Here is an 18,563-nt window from a genome sequence, read left to right on the forward strand (position 1 = left end):
GACACTTATTGCTGAACTCGAAATCTCGAAAAGATTTAACTGTTGACCATTAAAAACGAAGTCTATGATAAGCAATGAAGGGCAATTTTCTGAACTTAATTCTTATTTCTGAGCTTGTGAGAACACAGTTTGGTTGTTGGTACAGAAGTGGATTTATAGTTTCATATGAATTGAGGGTCTGTTTTTAATTTATCTCTGCTGTCCGGCAGAAACCAGCTAACTCCAAAATGGTTAGGAGTTAGGAGGTTTTGTTCATTGATAAGTACAGCTAAATGGACTTCCAAGCTCACAATGAGATTCGAGGTCAAAAGGGGGTAGAGCCTGGAGTAAGCTGGTTTTGTCAGAAGCACTTTTTAATACTTTCCATTGGTTAATTTTTTTTTAATCAACACACAGACGTAAAAAGGGTGTTCAATAGCACTGATTTATGGGGGAAAAATGCAAAAGCGGAAAAATGGAGTTAACTGGTTTCTGCCGTACAGCAACGTTATATTAAACTGCCTCAACAAAATTTGCAGAGCTGTACTTTTGAACTCTTCTGATAGAAGTATCACATTAAAGCGGCACTATATCACTTTTTGGGGGGATAAAATGTAGGGGAAAATGTATGGTATGGTAGAGTATGTTAATACAATATAACTTATACAATTAGAGTGGTTGACATTTAGATCGTGTCAAAGGTCATGTCTCACCTAGACACAGGATGAGACACGAGTCTTGACCTGATGGTCAAGATTCAATTTAACCCCTGAGCAAGCAGGCTGGCTCTATTAGCTCAATGGTAATAAATGTCAGCACTTGCGCAGAAAACCGGGTTCAAATCTGGGGTAGAAGAGGAAAGTTACATAGTGCAGCTTTAATTATTCTCTCAGGGTAAGCCATCTTAACTTACTGGCTGATGGGATTTTATAGTTATGATTTATGCGATAGACTAAGGAAAGTAAAAGGTCACACGGGCCAGAGAATATCCAAGTTAATTTAATGTAAAAACAAAATCCACACGCACACAGATTTTTATCCTCAAAAGAGGATGATGTTTAGATTATATTCCATAGTTAAGAAGAAAAAAAGGATTCTAAATGTGCCATGGATTGATGCCAGTGGGAGTTTCCTAAATGGAATTGGTCATGCAATCTTGAATGAATATTTTGACCTGAGGGCACAGTTGTTAAGATGCCACCCTGATGTGTCTCCTCTCCTGCCAGATCCAACATGCCTGCCTAGATCTCCCCTGCCTGGGAGGGACGATTTTCAGATAACACCATTATACTGTAGGCTATATCCCCAGCTGCTGCAGTTCCGCGCAAATGCCAACAAATGTTAGATATGCAATTTGCTAAATGCAAATATGCAACACACGTGCACAAAAGGCCACACCGATTATCCGTGTGTGCACTAGCTGCTTCCACGCACTCACACAGACACTACCATGTCTTAATGTTGTGAAAACATAACACAATGGATTATTGCTTAAACTTGCCCTTTGTAGGTGTGTTCCATGTGCACGTGTTCTCCAGGACCAGACAGAACGAGTAGATACGTGGAAAGAGTTAACCATTGAAGGGGAGAAACAGTGTGACCTACTTGTGCATGTGAATACGATGAAGGCAGTAAATCAAGGGCCTGCCGCCTGCCCCCCCCTGAGGATCATGGGAAAGGGCGGAGACGCTTGAGCAGGACAGGTGAGCTGCAGTGAGGGAGAGATAAAGGGACAGTTAAAAGCAAGCAACAGGGATGAAGAAGTTTTTCCGAGCGCACAGGGATGAAGACTACAGCCAGATCCAATACCTCACGGCCAAGTGTACCCGCCTGGCACACGAGAAAGGTACGTTTTAAATGCAACAGGGACGTTTTGGGAGGTCAATGAAACGTTTTACCTGGTGTAGAACAGAGCTACTATTTAACCATATGAACCCTAGGTTAGCGTCCCTATTCTGGAGTGAACATTATAGGCAGATCTACAAGATCACAATGTGATATGTGACATGTGATCTTGTAGATCTGCTATTTTTGCGGAAGAGATTTGGAGTAGACTAGAGGTAAAAAAGGAACAGACCAAGTATAGAGCCCTGGGGGGCCCCAGTCAAGTGTTTTAAATAGCTATGGGCAATGTTTGATTTATTCTTTTGCAAAGTAATTTATCATCATCATTACTTTAGTTATGGTGGTGTGTATGGACACCAACATACCATTGTATGACATTCCTAACCTTCAAATTAATATTTAGTATCACATGAAACCACCACAAGCTACTATCTTATTATATGCAGTTATTTTACAGCAGATAATGCAAGATTATAAGAGTTCAGCTATCCAAACTGAACATATTCGAACATATTCCACAATGCAGCTTCAAGTTTCACCTTTTTTCTGTTTTAATCAAATATAACCACGGTGTCTGTTTTATTGGCTCAGCCAGTTACTACACATATGACAAAAAACACATTACTTTGGTCTCCTTAACCACTTTCAACCTGTCATCCCAGAATTGTCAGAAATAGCCCAAGCTACAAGCTCACAACGAGTTGTGAACTTGTAGATCAGTTAGTTTCACTATTTTTGAAAATTGTGTGTTTTCATCTGATGAAGTATAGGTTTATATAAGGCTTAACCATTTAACTCAGGGCTCTATAGGGTATTTTCGGTTTTCTGTTATTGTGGGGAAAGCTTTCGCTGAAAATAGCCAAACGGCAAGCTCACAATGCCTTGCAACGCAACCCATTGTGAGCTTGTCGATCTGCTATTTTCTGCGTAAGTTTTCCCCACAATACGGATGCTGGGGTTTAAGTGGTTAGGAAAACAAAAACATTATTTTGGTCTTTTGTTCTCTGCATAACAGTGCTATTGGAGAGGGAGTGTTTGGTGTCCAGGGAGAGGCAAAGGACCCTGCAGAACGATCTGGAAGTCATGGCCTCTCGTCTCCTCCAGCAGGAGAAGATCAACATGAAGCACAGGGTCAAACATGGCCAGCTCACCAGCAGGCTGCAGCAGCAACAGGTACAGTAGCACAGTGATTCTCAACCTGCGGGCCACATATTGCAAGTGGGCCCCTAAATAATTGGCAAAACAGTAAGATTTGAATGATAACAGGACATACACTTAAAGTAACTTTGAAAAAATGTCTTGGTATTTGTTTTTGGTTTAAAACAATGAAAAACATTTGTTTTCATTCATATAAAGATAAATGGGAGCTACTACATTATTTCCATTGATCCAAGACGGAACACAATCGATTGATTGATCATTAAAATAAAAACAATTGCTCTGAAAATGTACGCTGCCCACCCATCTGACCACTTAACACGGCAGCCGACGGCCACGAACGGTTACACTATTTTCCAGTGGACCCTGATCCAGAAAAGGTTGAGCAGCACTACAGTAGCGTCATCACTGTCTCACCACTGAAATCACAGCTGGTCTGACGTCAGCTGTGAATTTCTCTGATGTGTGTGAGAAGATCTACTTGACTTCTACTAGGTTAATGCACCACCATGCATTGGAGCACTGGTTCTCAACCTGTGGCTTGGGACCCCCAGCGGGGTCCTCAGATGACAGTGAAGTGACAATTTAAGGATTTTTAAGACCTTTTTAAATACATAAAAAAATAAAAATACAATATTTATCTGTGGAACCGGGTCAAACAAAACGTAATGAATACCTCAATTCCTACAATTCCAAGTGCTTGTCAGGGTGGGGGGTCCCCAGTTCAAATATGATTACTTTAGGGGGTCGCGGTCTGAAAGGGTTGAGAACCGCTGCATTAGAGCACGGGTTCTCAAACGTTTTCGTGTCATGGACCCCCAAAATGATATGTATTTGACTGCGGACACCCATCTGAAAATGTTTTGTGCCAGGTTCACCCAAAATTAAAAATAGCAGATGTACAAGCTCGCAGCACGGCACGAATAGATACGGCAGAGGCTGGCCACATGAAGTCCTAGATCCACATTGGAGGTGTGCATCGGCCTTCTTTTAAAAGTATGCACGCTGCACTCTTAAAATGTATCTCCACTACACTACACTTGAAATGTATATAATTCAAAAACAGAATATCCACCTTCTGAAAATACTGACTTTGGTTGTGATTGCTTCCATCAAAGTAGAACACACCACTGGTTAATACTATAGTTAAAGCATAAGTCTCTGCATACAGGCAGGTCTTTAGCTATATTTTAGACATTTTAGCGAATTACAGGCAGTGACTTTTCTTCCAAAGTGAACACGTAGTCGAAGGAAAACCCTACATTTGACTCTAGTAATTGACCACACTGTGATCCGCAGAGGAACATTTGGTTCCATGTTAACCTTCTAAATGTGCTGTTATAATTGCAGTCTTGTCATGAAGCACTCATTAGGTTGGCAGCCAACTTCTTTCCAGTGCTAAAACATCTTTCATTTGTGTCAGTGATGTTTAACCTCACTCCAACCTCACCATTTCTTGGGATCTGCACAGGCATATAACCACAGCAGTGCCAGTTGGCCACCTAGACTGCAATTACTATAATTACATTGCAATTAAGTGCCCAGTGTTGACATTGTATGTAATGCATGCTTTTATTGCCATTCACTCTGTGAGCTGCTCTTGTTTGGTCATAATTTATGGATTCTCTCTTATAAAATATAATGAAGTGACTTAACAAATTCCATTTTAATGCCACCATAGTCCTGCCCTCTAATTATTCAATAAGGTTTTGCTGAGCCGGCAAGTTATTCTAACGCTCTTTTTGCTTAACAGTCATTCCAGTTCCACACCTGGAAACCGCCTATAGCAGAGATACAGGCAGCTCCACAGTGGGGGTTAGGTACCGTGTACTCAAGCACTGCTAAAGGTCAAAAACTACCTCTGGAAGCATGGGAGGGGGATTGTTGGTTCAGGGGTTCCCAAACCATTCCATGCCAAGGACCCCCAAATAGCCATAACCTATGGCTTAAAAATTGCTTCAAAAAGAAAAAACAAAAACATCTACAAGCAGCTCACACGCTACCTTTGCTATTGTTTTGCTATTTGCTAAGATATTTGAAGATTTTTGAAAGATTCTTTACAATAATGACATTCCCAATAAAAAAATAGGGATACCAACAATATACTTTCCACGTGGCTACCTGGCCCCCACTGCGTCTGTGTTAGTTTTTCGTGTTGATCACGTCTGGACTTGCTCAATCTATTGCTACTGTAGCCAGAGGTGGATTTAGACATGCATATTAACATGACACATAGCCTTAAAAGCCAATGCCTGAATGTTTAAATGTATATTGCTATTGTGTGTGTGTGTGTGTGTGTGTGTGTGTGTGTGTGTGTGTGTGTGTGTGTGTGTGTGTGTGTGTGTGTGTGTGTGTGTGTGTGTGTGTGTGTGTGTGTGTGTGTGTGTGTGTGTGTGTGTGTGCGTGTATCATTGGACATGATGGACAACCTTAAGCAAGCTTGCTTGTGTGTGCGTGCGTGTTCCTGAGGGTCTCCCTTGTACTACATGTAGATCACTCTATTATATTGCCAATACATGCCTGTGTGTGCTTACTGTATTTAATCTAGTCCCTTGCATTTCCTCTTCTCCAGGATCTGGTAGAGTTCCTGCAGCAGCAAGTGAGGCAGGTGCCAGTGGAGAGCTCTAGAGAGGCTGCTCTGGTGGGCCAACTGGAGCAGGTTAATGCAGAGCTGTTGTGTCTGCAGAGCACAGAGGGACAGCTGGAGAGCCTGGTCATGGAGCTCCATGCTGAGGCTCAGCACAGAGCTGCACTTTCAGAAAGCCTGCAGGCGGAGCTGCACAGGTAGGCTGGTGGTGCATAATGGTTTCGGGAGAAAAAAGCGGAGAAAAATATTGATAAACATTTTAAAATATTATTTTCAGGCATTTCTACTTAGACATCACAGTGGAGAGAGATACAGTAGGATCAGAGAGAGATACAGTAGAGTAGAGAGACATTTTCAATTTAGTATCCTTTATTCTATTTTGAATTCTGAAATTAGACGTTTCCTGATTATCATGACCTTATTATTTATTATTACATTATTTATCATTACCTCATTATTACCTGAATATTGCACTGGCAAGACTCAACTCAAAGATTTGATTATGTAACCCTTCAAAAAGGATATACTAGATGATCGTAGATGATAGTAGAACACTAGATGTCTCGTGAAAAATAAAATGAAACATAAATGGTCAAAATTGTTTTAATCACATTTGTGGTTGTGTATTGTGGAGTGGGGGGAAATTTCTTTTGGATAACTTTTCCCAGGGCCCTGAAATAAAACTGATAAAGCTCCCAAGGTCCTTGGCTGACAGTGGCCCTCAAAGATGCAAAATAAATTCTGATCATGTTATTTCATAAATACTGAGTGTCCTTTATGATACTTTTTCCTGGAGCCAAACATTCCAAGCAGCCCTCCTGCTAGGGCCCATGATAGCTTAGACATGTGAAAGAAGGGTTTGGAAATACAAAAGTGTATATATCCCCTGTTGTCTTAAGACGTATTATATTGGCAGCAGCTTGATTTAAATACATGCTCGTTCATTCCGCCCAGCTGTTCAAACCGAGTAAAAAGTGAGGGGAAAAAAGTCTAACGCTAGCTTAGATAAGGGTGCGTACTACGCAAAGAAACATTAAAATTAATGAAACGCTCCCCAACTTTTTTGATTACCATCTCCCACAAAGTCAGGCCAAGTGAAGCTGTCACCAGCTGTTCTGCAAACAGGCAGAACAGGTCTTCAGCTTGTAATGTTGTCTCAAGGTTGACTGAAAAAACATCGGAGTTCAGATCTGTGATTTTAAAGTCGGCAGAAATGTGCACACCCTCCAAAGCGGCAGCGAACTTCCCCATCAATTTGCTGACCTCAAATCCCCCGCGGAGCATTAGGGAAGTTGGCTTAGTATCAGAATACGTTATCGCACAGTGATTCCAGGGGTGCCCCAGCTTACTGCTGTGATGATGAAAGAGATGAACTTCAGGGTTACGTTAGATATTATATGGCAGATGTCCAGAGACGTGTGGTGGTAGAATTATCATAAAATCTAGACAGGTAACGAATAGCTAGACGTCTAAGGGTCAGAGTCACAGCTCTCGGACAATAGATGTGGCAAATGGTTGTGTCCATATATGGAGCTGACTGATTTGTTTGTGCCTGATGCCATGACGACATATTGAGGTTAGACAACACACTCCATATTTGGGCGTAGCTGCATTAAAATGGAATGTGACGGGATAGTCCTGATCGTTCCTACGGATTGAACTTTTATGTTCACTGATCCTCTGTTTGAGTTGTCTGGACGTTTCACCTATACAGTATGCAAGTAAACAGGGACAGCTTATCAGATACACAACACCAGTCGATGCACAGGTAATAGAGCTTTTAATTTTAAACGTTTTACCTGTATGTAGATCAAATGTAATGTATGTCAAAATTAATAGCCCATATCAGTGGTTCCCAAACGGTGTACCGAGGCACTGCTGTGAGACAAGTCTAGATCTGGAATCTTTTTTAAAACAAACAAACACATTATTTCCACAATTCTTTTATTTACTATATCAGTACTTTATGCTCACTCATTTCACAATATAGAGGCACATTCAATACCCTAAAAAAGATTTGAAGTACTATCCCTATTTTGGGCATATCATTATGATGATTATTATAATCATTTATTTTACTTTCTTCCCCACAAACTTAAAAACGATATTGAAAATAGCCGATCTACAAGCTAGCACATTGCATCGTGTTGTGAGCTTGTAGAGCAGCTGTTTTTGCTATGAACACATGTGTGCTTTGAGATTTCGACTTGCACATTGGTGTGCCTTGTGCACAAAGTTCTATACAGTCTATACATATATGTATGTATACAGCCATGTATACGTTCAATACAAAAGTAAGTCTAAATGTTTAGTCTAATAAATAGCGACCAGATGGGTGGAGTTTGCTACAAAGGACAATACGCTGAGTCCAAGAAAGTTTAAACAATCTTAGGAAACCATTTGAAAACAAACTTTGCATGCTTTCAATCTGTGATTGCAAACTTCACTGGTATCTGAATTGTACTGATGCGGTAACCCCCCCATCCAACCTCTGCTGTCTGGCCCTGGACCTGCTTGAGTTATGAAAGTGGAATGTATCCAAGCACATCCAAAGAGCAATCTTGTACAAAAAGGAGTATACTCCAGATATTTTTGCTTCAGTAATACATACTCAGTGCTTACTTTATTTATTTATTTACAAGTTATTTTGGGGGCTTTTCAACCCTTTATTTGTAATAGAGACGGGAAACCAAGTAGGGGAGTGACATGCAGCAAATGGTCTGGCTGGCCCGGGAATTGAACCGGGGACTCACTGCCAGGCATTAGAGCCTATGTGGTACGCGCCGTAACCATTCGGCCATTTTCCCCAGTGCTTCGTTTTCTTGACCATAATCCATTAGTGTGAAACCAAGACCGCAAAGACTTTTTTGGTGTTATCCTTTTAGACAAAGTGTTTGACTGTACTCGTGCTGTTTTTACATTTCTGTCTAATAACATTTTCAAAAATATTCAAACCGACAGTAAAACCATGGAGCTGGAGGCCCTTCAGAAGATAAACAGAGAACAGACAGCAGAGCTGAATGAGCTACATAGCAGCTACCAAACCAAGGTGAGGGGACAACTCCTGCACGCGTGCTTTCGGATCCAACGGACTTGTGTCAGGGTTGTGTCAAAGCCCCGCCCCTGGAAGCCAATCACCGCCCGATGTTTTGATATTAAATATGAGTGCATGCACACTGAGCATAACGGGGCGATGCACTGTTATTGTATTTTTTTTTTTTTTTTACTTACAAATAAATTCACAAGCTAACAAGTATATGCCACCCAACTTGTAATATGGAGTATATAAATTGATCGATTGATCCTCATTCCTGTTATAAAACCTGGGTTTGATAACTGGGGTTTGGCTTCCAGGGGCGAGGCTGTGACACAACCCTGACACAAGTCCAGTCGGATCTGAAAGCACGGCTCCTGCACCTAATCCTGTTTACATTACATTACTCTCATACTGTATTTTACCATTTAAATGCTGCTGTCATCCAGAGTGACTCGGATCAAGTCAGTGGAATAAGACGAATTACCACAATTATAAGCACCCATTAACATTTATCCATTTATCCGTACATTTGTGACTGTCAGGTTACGCTACTATCCACAGCATTAGTAAGTGAGCAGCAGGGTTCTTGCTCCAGCACTGGTAGACAGGGTGTATGGCTGACTGTGTGTGGCTTGAACATTTCCTTCATGGGATGTTAGATCACCCTGATGAGGAATAAAAGGATCATAGCCAAAGTGCACAAAAATATTCCTTTGATACTGAAAGATCATGTGAACGAGAAGTGCCAGTAAAGGAACTGGGACAAGTCCTTTCAAGATCCTCGAAGGGTTTCCAGGGGGTCCCTCGCTAAATGAGTTAATAATATAGCATCAAAATCAGTTCAACCACTTTATTCTATAGCTATTTGCTATATAAACATTTGTTAAAATCTTGAATAATTTTGAAAATGTAGAGGGTCCTTCACAGGAAAATGTTTGAGAACTACTACTCTAGGGAGACAAGGGGTAGGGAGAGATGTTTTCACATTTACACAGCAACCTCTTATGTATTTGTGCCTTAAATATAGACTGAAACTATGCCCAGATAATACCACCAGGGGGCCCCAGGGTAAGCATAATGTATACTTCCCCGCCTCCATCCCTGCTTTTATCATTTTGTCTGCAAGGGCACATGATCCAATAGAAATCAGTGATAGTAATGACATACCCATGGGCATTTGGGCCCTTGGCAGTCTGGGGAGGCACAGGGCATGTGACCTCCATGTCCTGTTGCTGACCCAGACATGCCTGAAACTAATTGTCATTACTGTTCCAGTTTCCCCAAGGCCATCCTACTGTTCCTTGTTCCTGCCACACTACATGTCCATCAGGACTTAGAACGGGACTTTTGCACCTGTAAATACCCAGCGGACTATGGTCAATTTCAAGATTTCTAAATATTTTATCATTTAGTTTTTAGAGACATAATTTTTGCCTTAATGTGTGCTTTGTCTGGCCTCTTGCGACACCAAGATTCGTTCTGACTCTGTTGCTTTCATTCATATAGTCATCCTTTGGAATGATAATAATGATTGTTGAATTCAGATTCACACATGTTTGCGGGACCGTCCAAAACCTTTTGTTTCTTTGTGAGGTGAGGGAACTGCAGCAGGAAAATGAGGTCAGTCTGAGGAAACTGCAGGAGACGGCGGAGCAGTTTGAGTGGCTGTGTGTGCAGCAACGCTACTGGATCTGCTGTGTCAAGAGGTGAGCTTTTTATTACACACGCACACACACACACGCACACGCACACACACACACACACACACACACACACACACACACACACACACACACACACACACACACACACACACACACACACACACACACACGTGCACACACACAGACAGACACACACACACAAGCACTGCCCTTTGTCCTGTAATTACGGGCAGGGGTTCCAACCTTTACTGGCAAGCAAATCATTGCCGTCGGGTAGAAACCACGTATCTATATTTCAACAAGCTCACAACGCGTCACAATGCCATGTGCTGTGAGCTTGTACATTGGCTATTTTCTCTATTTTTTATGTTTTCAAAATAATAATAAAAAAGGAATGGTTTTGGACATACAAGGTTTCCACCCCGACAGCGATGAAATCCACAAAGGAGGCAGAAAATTCCTGTGACCATAACATTTGAAATAAATGAAGCTCATGTGTTCCTTAAATGTTTAGCCCAGCCAACATTGGGTACAGACCAAGTTTACATTACCAGGTTGTTTCAGCTGAATTAATTTCTCCTGTGAGAAACTTAAAAATGTCTTATGCCCATATAATATCACACCAACTTAACTCCCTGACCAAATATTCCCTTTGGCATGGTCAGAGCAGCAGATGCGTAGGGTAATGGGTGAGAGCCATGCTGCCTCTGGCCCACTTTACTACAACAATTACTGGTGCATTTGTTGGATTTTCTTTTAAATGTATTTGTATTTATCCTCTTAGTACATTCACACACCGATGGCGGAGGATACCATGCAAGACTGCTCATCGGGAGCAGTTTAGGAGTTCAGTGTCTTGCTCAAGGACACTTCAACACTAACCCAGTGGCCAGCAAGTATCGCCCTGCAAGTGACTTTAAAAAAGAAAAGCTTGAACTATTCTGCCTTTATTTGGATAGGACAGTGAAGACTTGACATGAAACAGGGAGAGAGACGGGGAGTGACACATAGCAAAGGCTATCGGGTATTACTACATTAGATCCATGTGGTATGCACCATAACCACTAGGCCTTCGGCGCCCCCGCAAGTGACTTCTAATGACTTCTGCCACACATTCAAAGACTAGGGATGCCCTTGTGTCTGAAGTTCATTAACCATGTAAGATAGCATCCATATTAGGGAGGGAACATTCAACGAAAATAGCCAATCTACAAGCTCACAATGCGGCACGTTGAGTCATCTCAGCCGAAGATACAGTGTAGAGGGAAAAAGATGCAGACAAAGTATAGAGCCCCGGGGGACCCCTGTCAACTAAGTATATAGTGTCAAATCCTGAGTGTTAATTTAACTGAGTGAGTGGACTAATGTAACCAAATGGATGTACCAAATGTAGGCTACGTAGAAATGTAACCAAATGTACCCCCTCATGGGTCCACTAGTAAATCAGCATTTTTTTAATAGACTAAATTACAAAATAGCGCCCAGTTGGTTAATGTATGTTTTGTAATAATAATCGAAAACCGATAACGTAGCCTGTAGCTTAAGTTTTCAAATAGTTGTAGTGGAGTTAAAAGTACAATATTTGCCTCTGACATGTAATGGAGTAGAAGTATAAAGCATAGAAAAATGGGCATACACCTGTAAAGTAGCCTTCAGTACCTCAAAATACAGTACAGCACTTGAGTAAAAGTACTTGTTTCCACCACTGATTAATATAACAACATTTGTGCCTCTAGGTTTATTTTAGATGGGCCTCTAATAAACCTCTAATTTTAGAGAGCAGAGAAACTATTTAAAACAAATAAAGTAAGTGTGGGGCACTTCTGAAATTGCTGCCACTTTAAACAATAATAAGACAGCCAGTATGCTGAGTATGGGTGTAGGCCCAATGAATACCAGCTGAGTAAGGCTTCAACTACTGATTATTTTCATAATGAATTACCGGTCAATCTGTAGATTTAATGTGTTTAGATTATTCGATTAATCTATGTGATTAATTTAGACCATAAAATTACAGTGACACACGGTCATAAATTAAGTACAAAATTATGGTAAATGCTCATCACAAGTGATCTGAACCCAAACAGACATCTTGAAATTTCTATGTTTACCAAACACTTTCATTGTGCAATAATATGGAACAAAGACAAGGATTCACATTTTGGTGGAGTTGTGAACAGCACACATACACAGAAATATTTACATGATGCATCACTAAATTATATTAGATCATTCAACTACTAAAATGGAATAAATAGATTTTCTATTGATGAATGTTTCACCCCTACAGTTGAGGTTCAGTATAAATCCAGTGCCTTAATCATATTTCCATATCTTGCCTTTTGTATCTAATGCCTGTTTAGTCTGTTGGATGCGTGTACACTCAGAATGGTGAAAAGAAGTGGGTGAAATTCGTTTTTTTTATCCTCTTTACTCCTCTTTGCTCCAGGTTCAAAGACACTCTGACAGAGGAGAGGGACGTTCTGATACAAAAGGTCCACACCTTGGAGAAAAAGGTAGATGAGCTGATGAAGACTTCACCGGGTGACAGCCCCATACAGGAGGTTGGCGCTCACTGCTGTGACAGGTAAAAGGGTGATTTATACTTAGTTGCTCGCCGGTGTGTCACACACCGGAAATAGCAGATCTACCAGCTCTCAACGTGTCGCGATGGGACGCGTTGTGAGCTTGTACATCGGCTATTTTCGCCAGGCAACCATGGCACGCAACCAAGCATAACTCAGGCATGAGAAGAGGCAAGACAGACGTTGGCATGGAATGAGCCGCTTGATTGATCGATTGATGTGGATGTAACTGAGAGACCACACGGAGAATATACGCCAAGGAATGATGTGGGGCTCCATTGATTGATTGATGAAAAAATAAATTACTACACATGTCGATGTACAGTATGTCACAAATCTCCCTACACATTGCAATCAGCAGCAGCCGGCATTTGCAGCAGACATAGCAACAAGCAAACGCACATCAGGAAATAATAAAAAATACTCCCAGCAGTCCAAATGAAAGATACGATACACAGATAATAGCACCAATCAACCTATCGTTAAATTCCACTTGTCTAAGTAGTAATGCAATACAATAACAACACAGTACAGTATTACACTACAACAAAGGGCCCTGTATACATCCCCTGCCAGAGAAAAAGACGGGAGAGTTGTGGAAATGTGGGGCCTGGTCAGGGCCAGAAACAATGAAAAGAAACCCTATAATTTTAAAGCCCATCCTGTGCTTGCTTTTTGAAAAACAACATGCATCTACAGGGATGCCCGCATGGCAGCTCAAGCAGAACGTTTATAGAAAGCAAGCAGAAAATGCTTAAAAATGGCCTTTCCATAACAGAAGGATGTCTTCGTGGGATACTGATGTTAACCTGCAGTCTGAAGGGGATGAGTGGAGGGGACTCAACAAGGACCTCTTCAATCAGGTAAATACCTGCCGTGGTTATTTAAGTACCAGATTTATGGCTCTTTTTGACTACAAGAAACAAGTGAACCATGGCGTGCCGTATTTCACAGGTTCTGCATTTGTCTCCATACGCTATGGCTTTCAGATAAGGTTCTCGGAACCTAATTTGTGCCCTGCTCTGGAGGTGGTACTAACCCTGAACTTAGAACTTATACTTAAAAAAATGAAATCTAAAATAGTGAAAATAGCCGATCTACAAGCTTACAACGTGCTGTGATGCGACCCGTTGTGAGCTTGTAGATCGGCTATGTTCGTTTTTTTTATGAAGTACCTTCCCTTTCAGGGGTGGTTCTGTTTATAATGGAAACGTCAACAAAAAGAAACATCACAGAATTTTGTGGGCTCTGGAAAGTTTCAGGTTATGGAAGGTTCTGGGTTTACCCTCCTTCATAGTCGAAAAGAGCCAGTAATGAACACTACATGACAGAGTTCTTCAAGGTACCCTCTGGGTTTCCCTTGCGGTTGCAATCCAAAGAACTAAAAATGCAGACTTTAGGGTCTTTTTTGTGTAAAGATCAGCAAAATATCCAGCACACAGGGCTAATTTTCCTTAGGACATCTGCCAGTCCCTGGGGGAGCTGTCATCCTGCCAGTGAACAACTTTAGGACTTTCAGAGAATGCTGAGACTTCTTGGACATGGCCGGGAGTCTCATCGTTTTTTTTTGTGTGTTTTTTTTTTTTTCACTTCTTTCGTCTGTCTGTCTGCCCTGTGTGGCTGACTCCCAAGGCGCCGGACTGCTCTTCCAAACCAGCAAGAGAGATGACTAATAAAGACTGGAGGGAGGTGTTTGCCAATAGCCTCTGTGCTTTGTTCCACACACGCATGCACGCACGCACATGCACACACAAGTTTGTATTACTATACCTGTGAGGACATCAACATTTTAGGACGGCATTGAAAATTGCTGAAAATTGCAGATCTACAGCCCACAACAGTTGTGAACATGTAGATCAGCTATTTGTGCCACACAACCAAGTATAAAATAGGGAAAACTCTAACCCTAACCCCTAAACCTAACCCCTTTCTTCTTTTTTACCATAAAACAACCATTTCTCCAGGGACCCCCAAAAGCAAAGATTTTAGTTCAAAATGTTTCAAAAAAATATATGTATTCAAAGATTTGCACACATTTTCATGATTTTTCAAAAATAGCAGATCTACAAGTTTGTGGCGCGGCACTCAGAACCGCGCTATGAGCTTGTATATCTGCTATTTTTTAATAGCCAAAGAAATCTAAAAATGACACAACATGGTCCTCACAATGTCTAAAACCCAAATTCTTCTATACTTGATGGGACATTTGGCCCTCACAAGTATAGCAACACACAAACACACACACACACACACACACACACACACACACACACACACACACACACACACACACACACACACACACACACACACACACACACACACACACACACACACATACACACACACAAAGGGACGCGCTCACGTGCACAGGCTCTCATAGGCTCTGCTGCCGTGCATCTCTCCAGATAGTTCTTGTGATTGGGTGCAGATGATGAAGGCCCCTGCAGAGAGAGAGGACATTGTTTAGCTGGAGGAACATTTGTCCAACAGAGACACGGAGGAAGCGGCCATGACAGGATGTCTTTTAAGTGTCAGTGTTATTGCTACATATTCATATGAATACATGGCAGAGTCACACTCCGTGGATGGGGTTATGGACTTTTGTGAATTTATTAGGAAGAAAGAAAAGTGCCATAGGGATACTTCAAAATTGACAACAAGGGAGACAGAAAACATAGACAGACCCTCACCATAAAAGAATAGAGAAGTTCAAGTCAGGTCAAGACAGTTTTATTTGTATAGCTCATTTCATACAAAATAAACTCAATGTGTTCACATTAAGGGAGCATTTTCTTTTGTTGAGATAAATAAAGTACAGTAAAGACCTTCTACCCATCCACATACAATAAAGCATTTATAAACCCCACTCATCCACATTATTCACAAGATACATCATTTATGACCCCCCCCCCTCCCCCAACACACACTCATACATAACCCCACACAGGATACAGTGACGGTGCGCATACATACGTGCAGTGACTTCACTTCTGCACCGTTTGACAGGCACACCGAGTGTTTTCTCTCTGTGTGTTTGGTGCAGGTCTTTGTGCGTGTGCCGTGTGGCTCATGTCTGTTGTGTCTGGTTGTGATCACTGATACTTTCTCTTTGTGTCCCTTTAGGGAGCAAGCGCTGTCGACCCGTTCCAAAAACCTCCTTGAGGTCAAGACCCTGAAACCCATCTGTGTTATTTCACCATCTTTATCCAACCAGGAGATATAACCGCTGGATTTTTGGCACATGGCTAATCTGTTGGCATGCTTCCCAGCCATTGTGGAGAAACCATGCAATTGTAGAAAAAATAAACACACGCATACAAAACCATACACGCCCCATTCTTCCTCTACTATTGTCTACCTGTCCTGGGAGTAATGCATTGCTTTGTGGTATGTGTGTATGAATATTATACTGTACTGAGGCTTACGACTCTATCCCAATGTGGTTCTGTCTCGCTTTTGTTGGGACATGCACGTACGCACCACAGGTCACGTATGCGCAACAGACACCTGTACGGGCTAGTGGGTTATGTTCTCCTGTAATTGTCTATCTTTAGAAGCCTATCAAAGTCATTGAAAGAGTGATTGCACCTAATCAGTAAATGGTGCATTTATATAGCGCTTTTATCCAAAGCGCTTTACATAGATTGTGCATTACATTCACCCATTCACACATTCATACACCGATGGCGGAGGAAACCATGCAAGGCACCAACCTGCTCATCGGGAGCAATTAGGGGTTCAGCGTCTTGCTCAAGGACACTTCGACAGTAACTCTTCTGGGGGAGCCCAGGATCGAACTGGAAACCTCACGGCTTCCATCCGGTCGCTCTACCGGCCACTCTACCCCTGAGCCACTGCTGCCCCACCTGAGAATGTTCTCTTGATGCTGCGTGATCAAATCCTCTGGAAATCACCAGCTGGTGTCCTGAGGAAACAACAAATGTGTTGTTTTGAACCAATTAATGAAGTTCAGTTAAAAAACAAAAACAAATCGCACTCAAGTTTAGCAGTTGGAACACCATGGGGATTCACTTTTTAACATCAAGTGCATTCGTGCAGGATTACGTATAGCTGTTGTTTTGGATCAAACTATGTTCATTCTTCCTCGCCCTTCAGAATCACTGAAAAATTGCAATATAGCTACAGAAATTAAGTAATTAATTGTGAAGCAAATGAATATTGAAAAAAAGTGCAGCCAGCAGTAACATTTGTACTATTTTTAGCGAGTGTCGACCAAGTTCCCATAATGATTTCCCTTCTTCAGCTGGTGTGGAAGGCACACCCGCACTTTGCTCACAAGGACAGTTTTTCTTTCACCTATGGGTGCTTGGATTGACATGCACATGGACACTTTTTGCGTGGACTTAAGTGCAAATACACACATACACTTCACGCAACACGACATACTTTACACATACATATGAAAGGACCGCAAAGGAAATAAGCCACTGGCTTTTTTTAAATAATGTTTATTATCAAAAGAGATTAAAGTCAAAGAAGTGGAGCAGATACCGTAGCATCCAACATTCATTTGAACAGGGTGAAATGCAGTGTGATTGCAGCCGAGCAACCAACGAGTGCATTCACAGAGCCCCAAGTTAGAGGAAACTCTTCAAAGAAGTTGTTGTTCCTTGGTATTTCAGGGTGCATGCCTGTCAATCATGTGGTTAAGACGCTTGCCTTTAGAGTCACACATAATTCACCCATCAGAGCATTCTCTCTTGTGCATACAAAACAGTCTCCTTCGCAGCTATTGTCTGTCTGACCTTTTACATGTCCTTGTAAAATACTCGATTCTGACTGATGAATCATGGCATTCTGCGGTCTGTTATTTTGGAACAACAGACCACTGTTATGTGCCTCTGTTTATGTTGCTATGGAAGGGGAAGCGTGTAAGCTAATAAAATCATGTTTAAATCAATATTTTGTGTCAAATTATTTGTGTCAACGGCCCAGAGAATCACTGCTATAGCTGAAAGTGTCCATAGGGCGAGATTTCCGTTCCGTGTGTACTTTAGGAAGCTGTCTTTTTTTTCAACCAATCACAAAATGTTTTTTCATGACCTGGGAATGTAAACAGATGTAACGTACAACTTCCTTTAGGGCTATAGGGTGCTGCTTCCTGACCTGCACTTCCACTTCAGACACTTTCAGTAGCAGTTCTTGTCCAGCCTATAGAGAGGGAGTGAGAGGGTGGGAGGGAAGCACAGGGAGAGGGAGCCTATTTGACCCATGCATTAACCTGGCCAATGCTGCTGGGTACCAAAACCTGAACACACTGATTGATGGTCAGTGCAATAATAACCCAAAGCCGCATGTTCTGCTTGTGTGTGTGTGTGTGTGTGTGTGTGTGTGTGTGTGTGTGTGTGTGTGTATGTGTGTGTGTGTGTGTGTGTGTGTGTGTGTGTGTTCGTTGCTGTACGGCAGAAACCTTGTATATCAATATTTCAACTTTTTAGTTTTTTTTTTTTTTGTAAACTAATGCCCTAATGCAAGAGTGTCACATAAGAGTAGTGAAAATAGCCGAACTTGTAGATCGGCTATTTTTTTCAATTTTAAAATGCTATTTAAAATAATAATAAAAAGGGAACGGTCATCTGACAGCAAGGTTATACTGTAGGCTATATATACAGTATATTGGGGTGCAGGGGCCCATGTTTCTTGTTTTCAAGGTAGGTCCCCATAAAGGACCACAAGGGTCTTAT

The 18,563-nt window shown here is 41.6% G+C and overlaps 1 protein-coding gene across 3 annotated transcripts; it reads left to right on the forward strand.

Annotated features, from left to right (window-relative positions):
- The first annotated feature begins 1,647 nt into the window (after positions 1–1,647).
- Positions 1,648–16,519, forward strand: LOC311033655 (uncharacterized protein). Of its 3 annotated transcripts, none has more exons than XM_084041256.1 (8): positions 1,648–1,825; positions 2,840–2,997; positions 5,555–5,766; positions 8,531–8,618; positions 10,200–10,312; positions 12,720–12,857; positions 13,634–13,718; positions 15,982–16,519. In XM_084041256.1, exons 1-8 carry the CDS (start codon positions 1,735–1,737, stop codon positions 16,018–16,020), a joined length of 924 nt encoding a protein of 307 aa, XP_083897382.1. In that variant the 5' UTR covers positions 1,648–1,734; the 3' UTR covers positions 16,021–16,519. The 3 variants fall into 3 exon arrangements, with proteins under 3 accessions (XP_083897382.1, XP_083897381.1, XP_083897383.1); XM_084041255.1 differs by lacking the exon at positions 15,982–16,519 and adding an exon at positions 14,488–15,079; XM_084041257.1 differs by lacking the exons at positions 12,720–12,857; positions 13,634–13,718; positions 15,982–16,519 and adding an exon at positions 11,055–11,468.
- Positions 16,520–18,563: the final 2,044 nt, after the last annotated feature.

The sequence above is a fragment of the Gymnoscopelus microlampas genome, assembly GCF_963454915.1.
Source record: "Gymnoscopelus microlampas genome assembly, chromosome: 18".
In the NCBI taxonomy this organism is placed as follows: domain Eukaryota; kingdom Metazoa; phylum Chordata; class Actinopteri; order Myctophiformes; family Myctophidae; genus Gymnoscopelus; species Gymnoscopelus microlampas.

Coding starts and splice junctions, on each gene's coding strand:
- LOC311033655 (XM_084041255.1), top strand. CDS start 1,735: ATGAAGAAGTTTTTCCGAGCGCACAGGGATGAAGACTACAGCCAGATC. Junction 2,998..5,554: donor GCAGGCTGCAGCAGCAACAG/GTACAGTAGCAC, acceptor CCTCTTCTCCAG/GATCTGGTAGAGTTCCTGCA. Junction 8,619..10,199: donor ATAGCAGCTACCAAACCAAG/GTGAGGGGACAA, acceptor TTTCTTTGTGAG/GTGAGGGAACTGCAGCAGGA.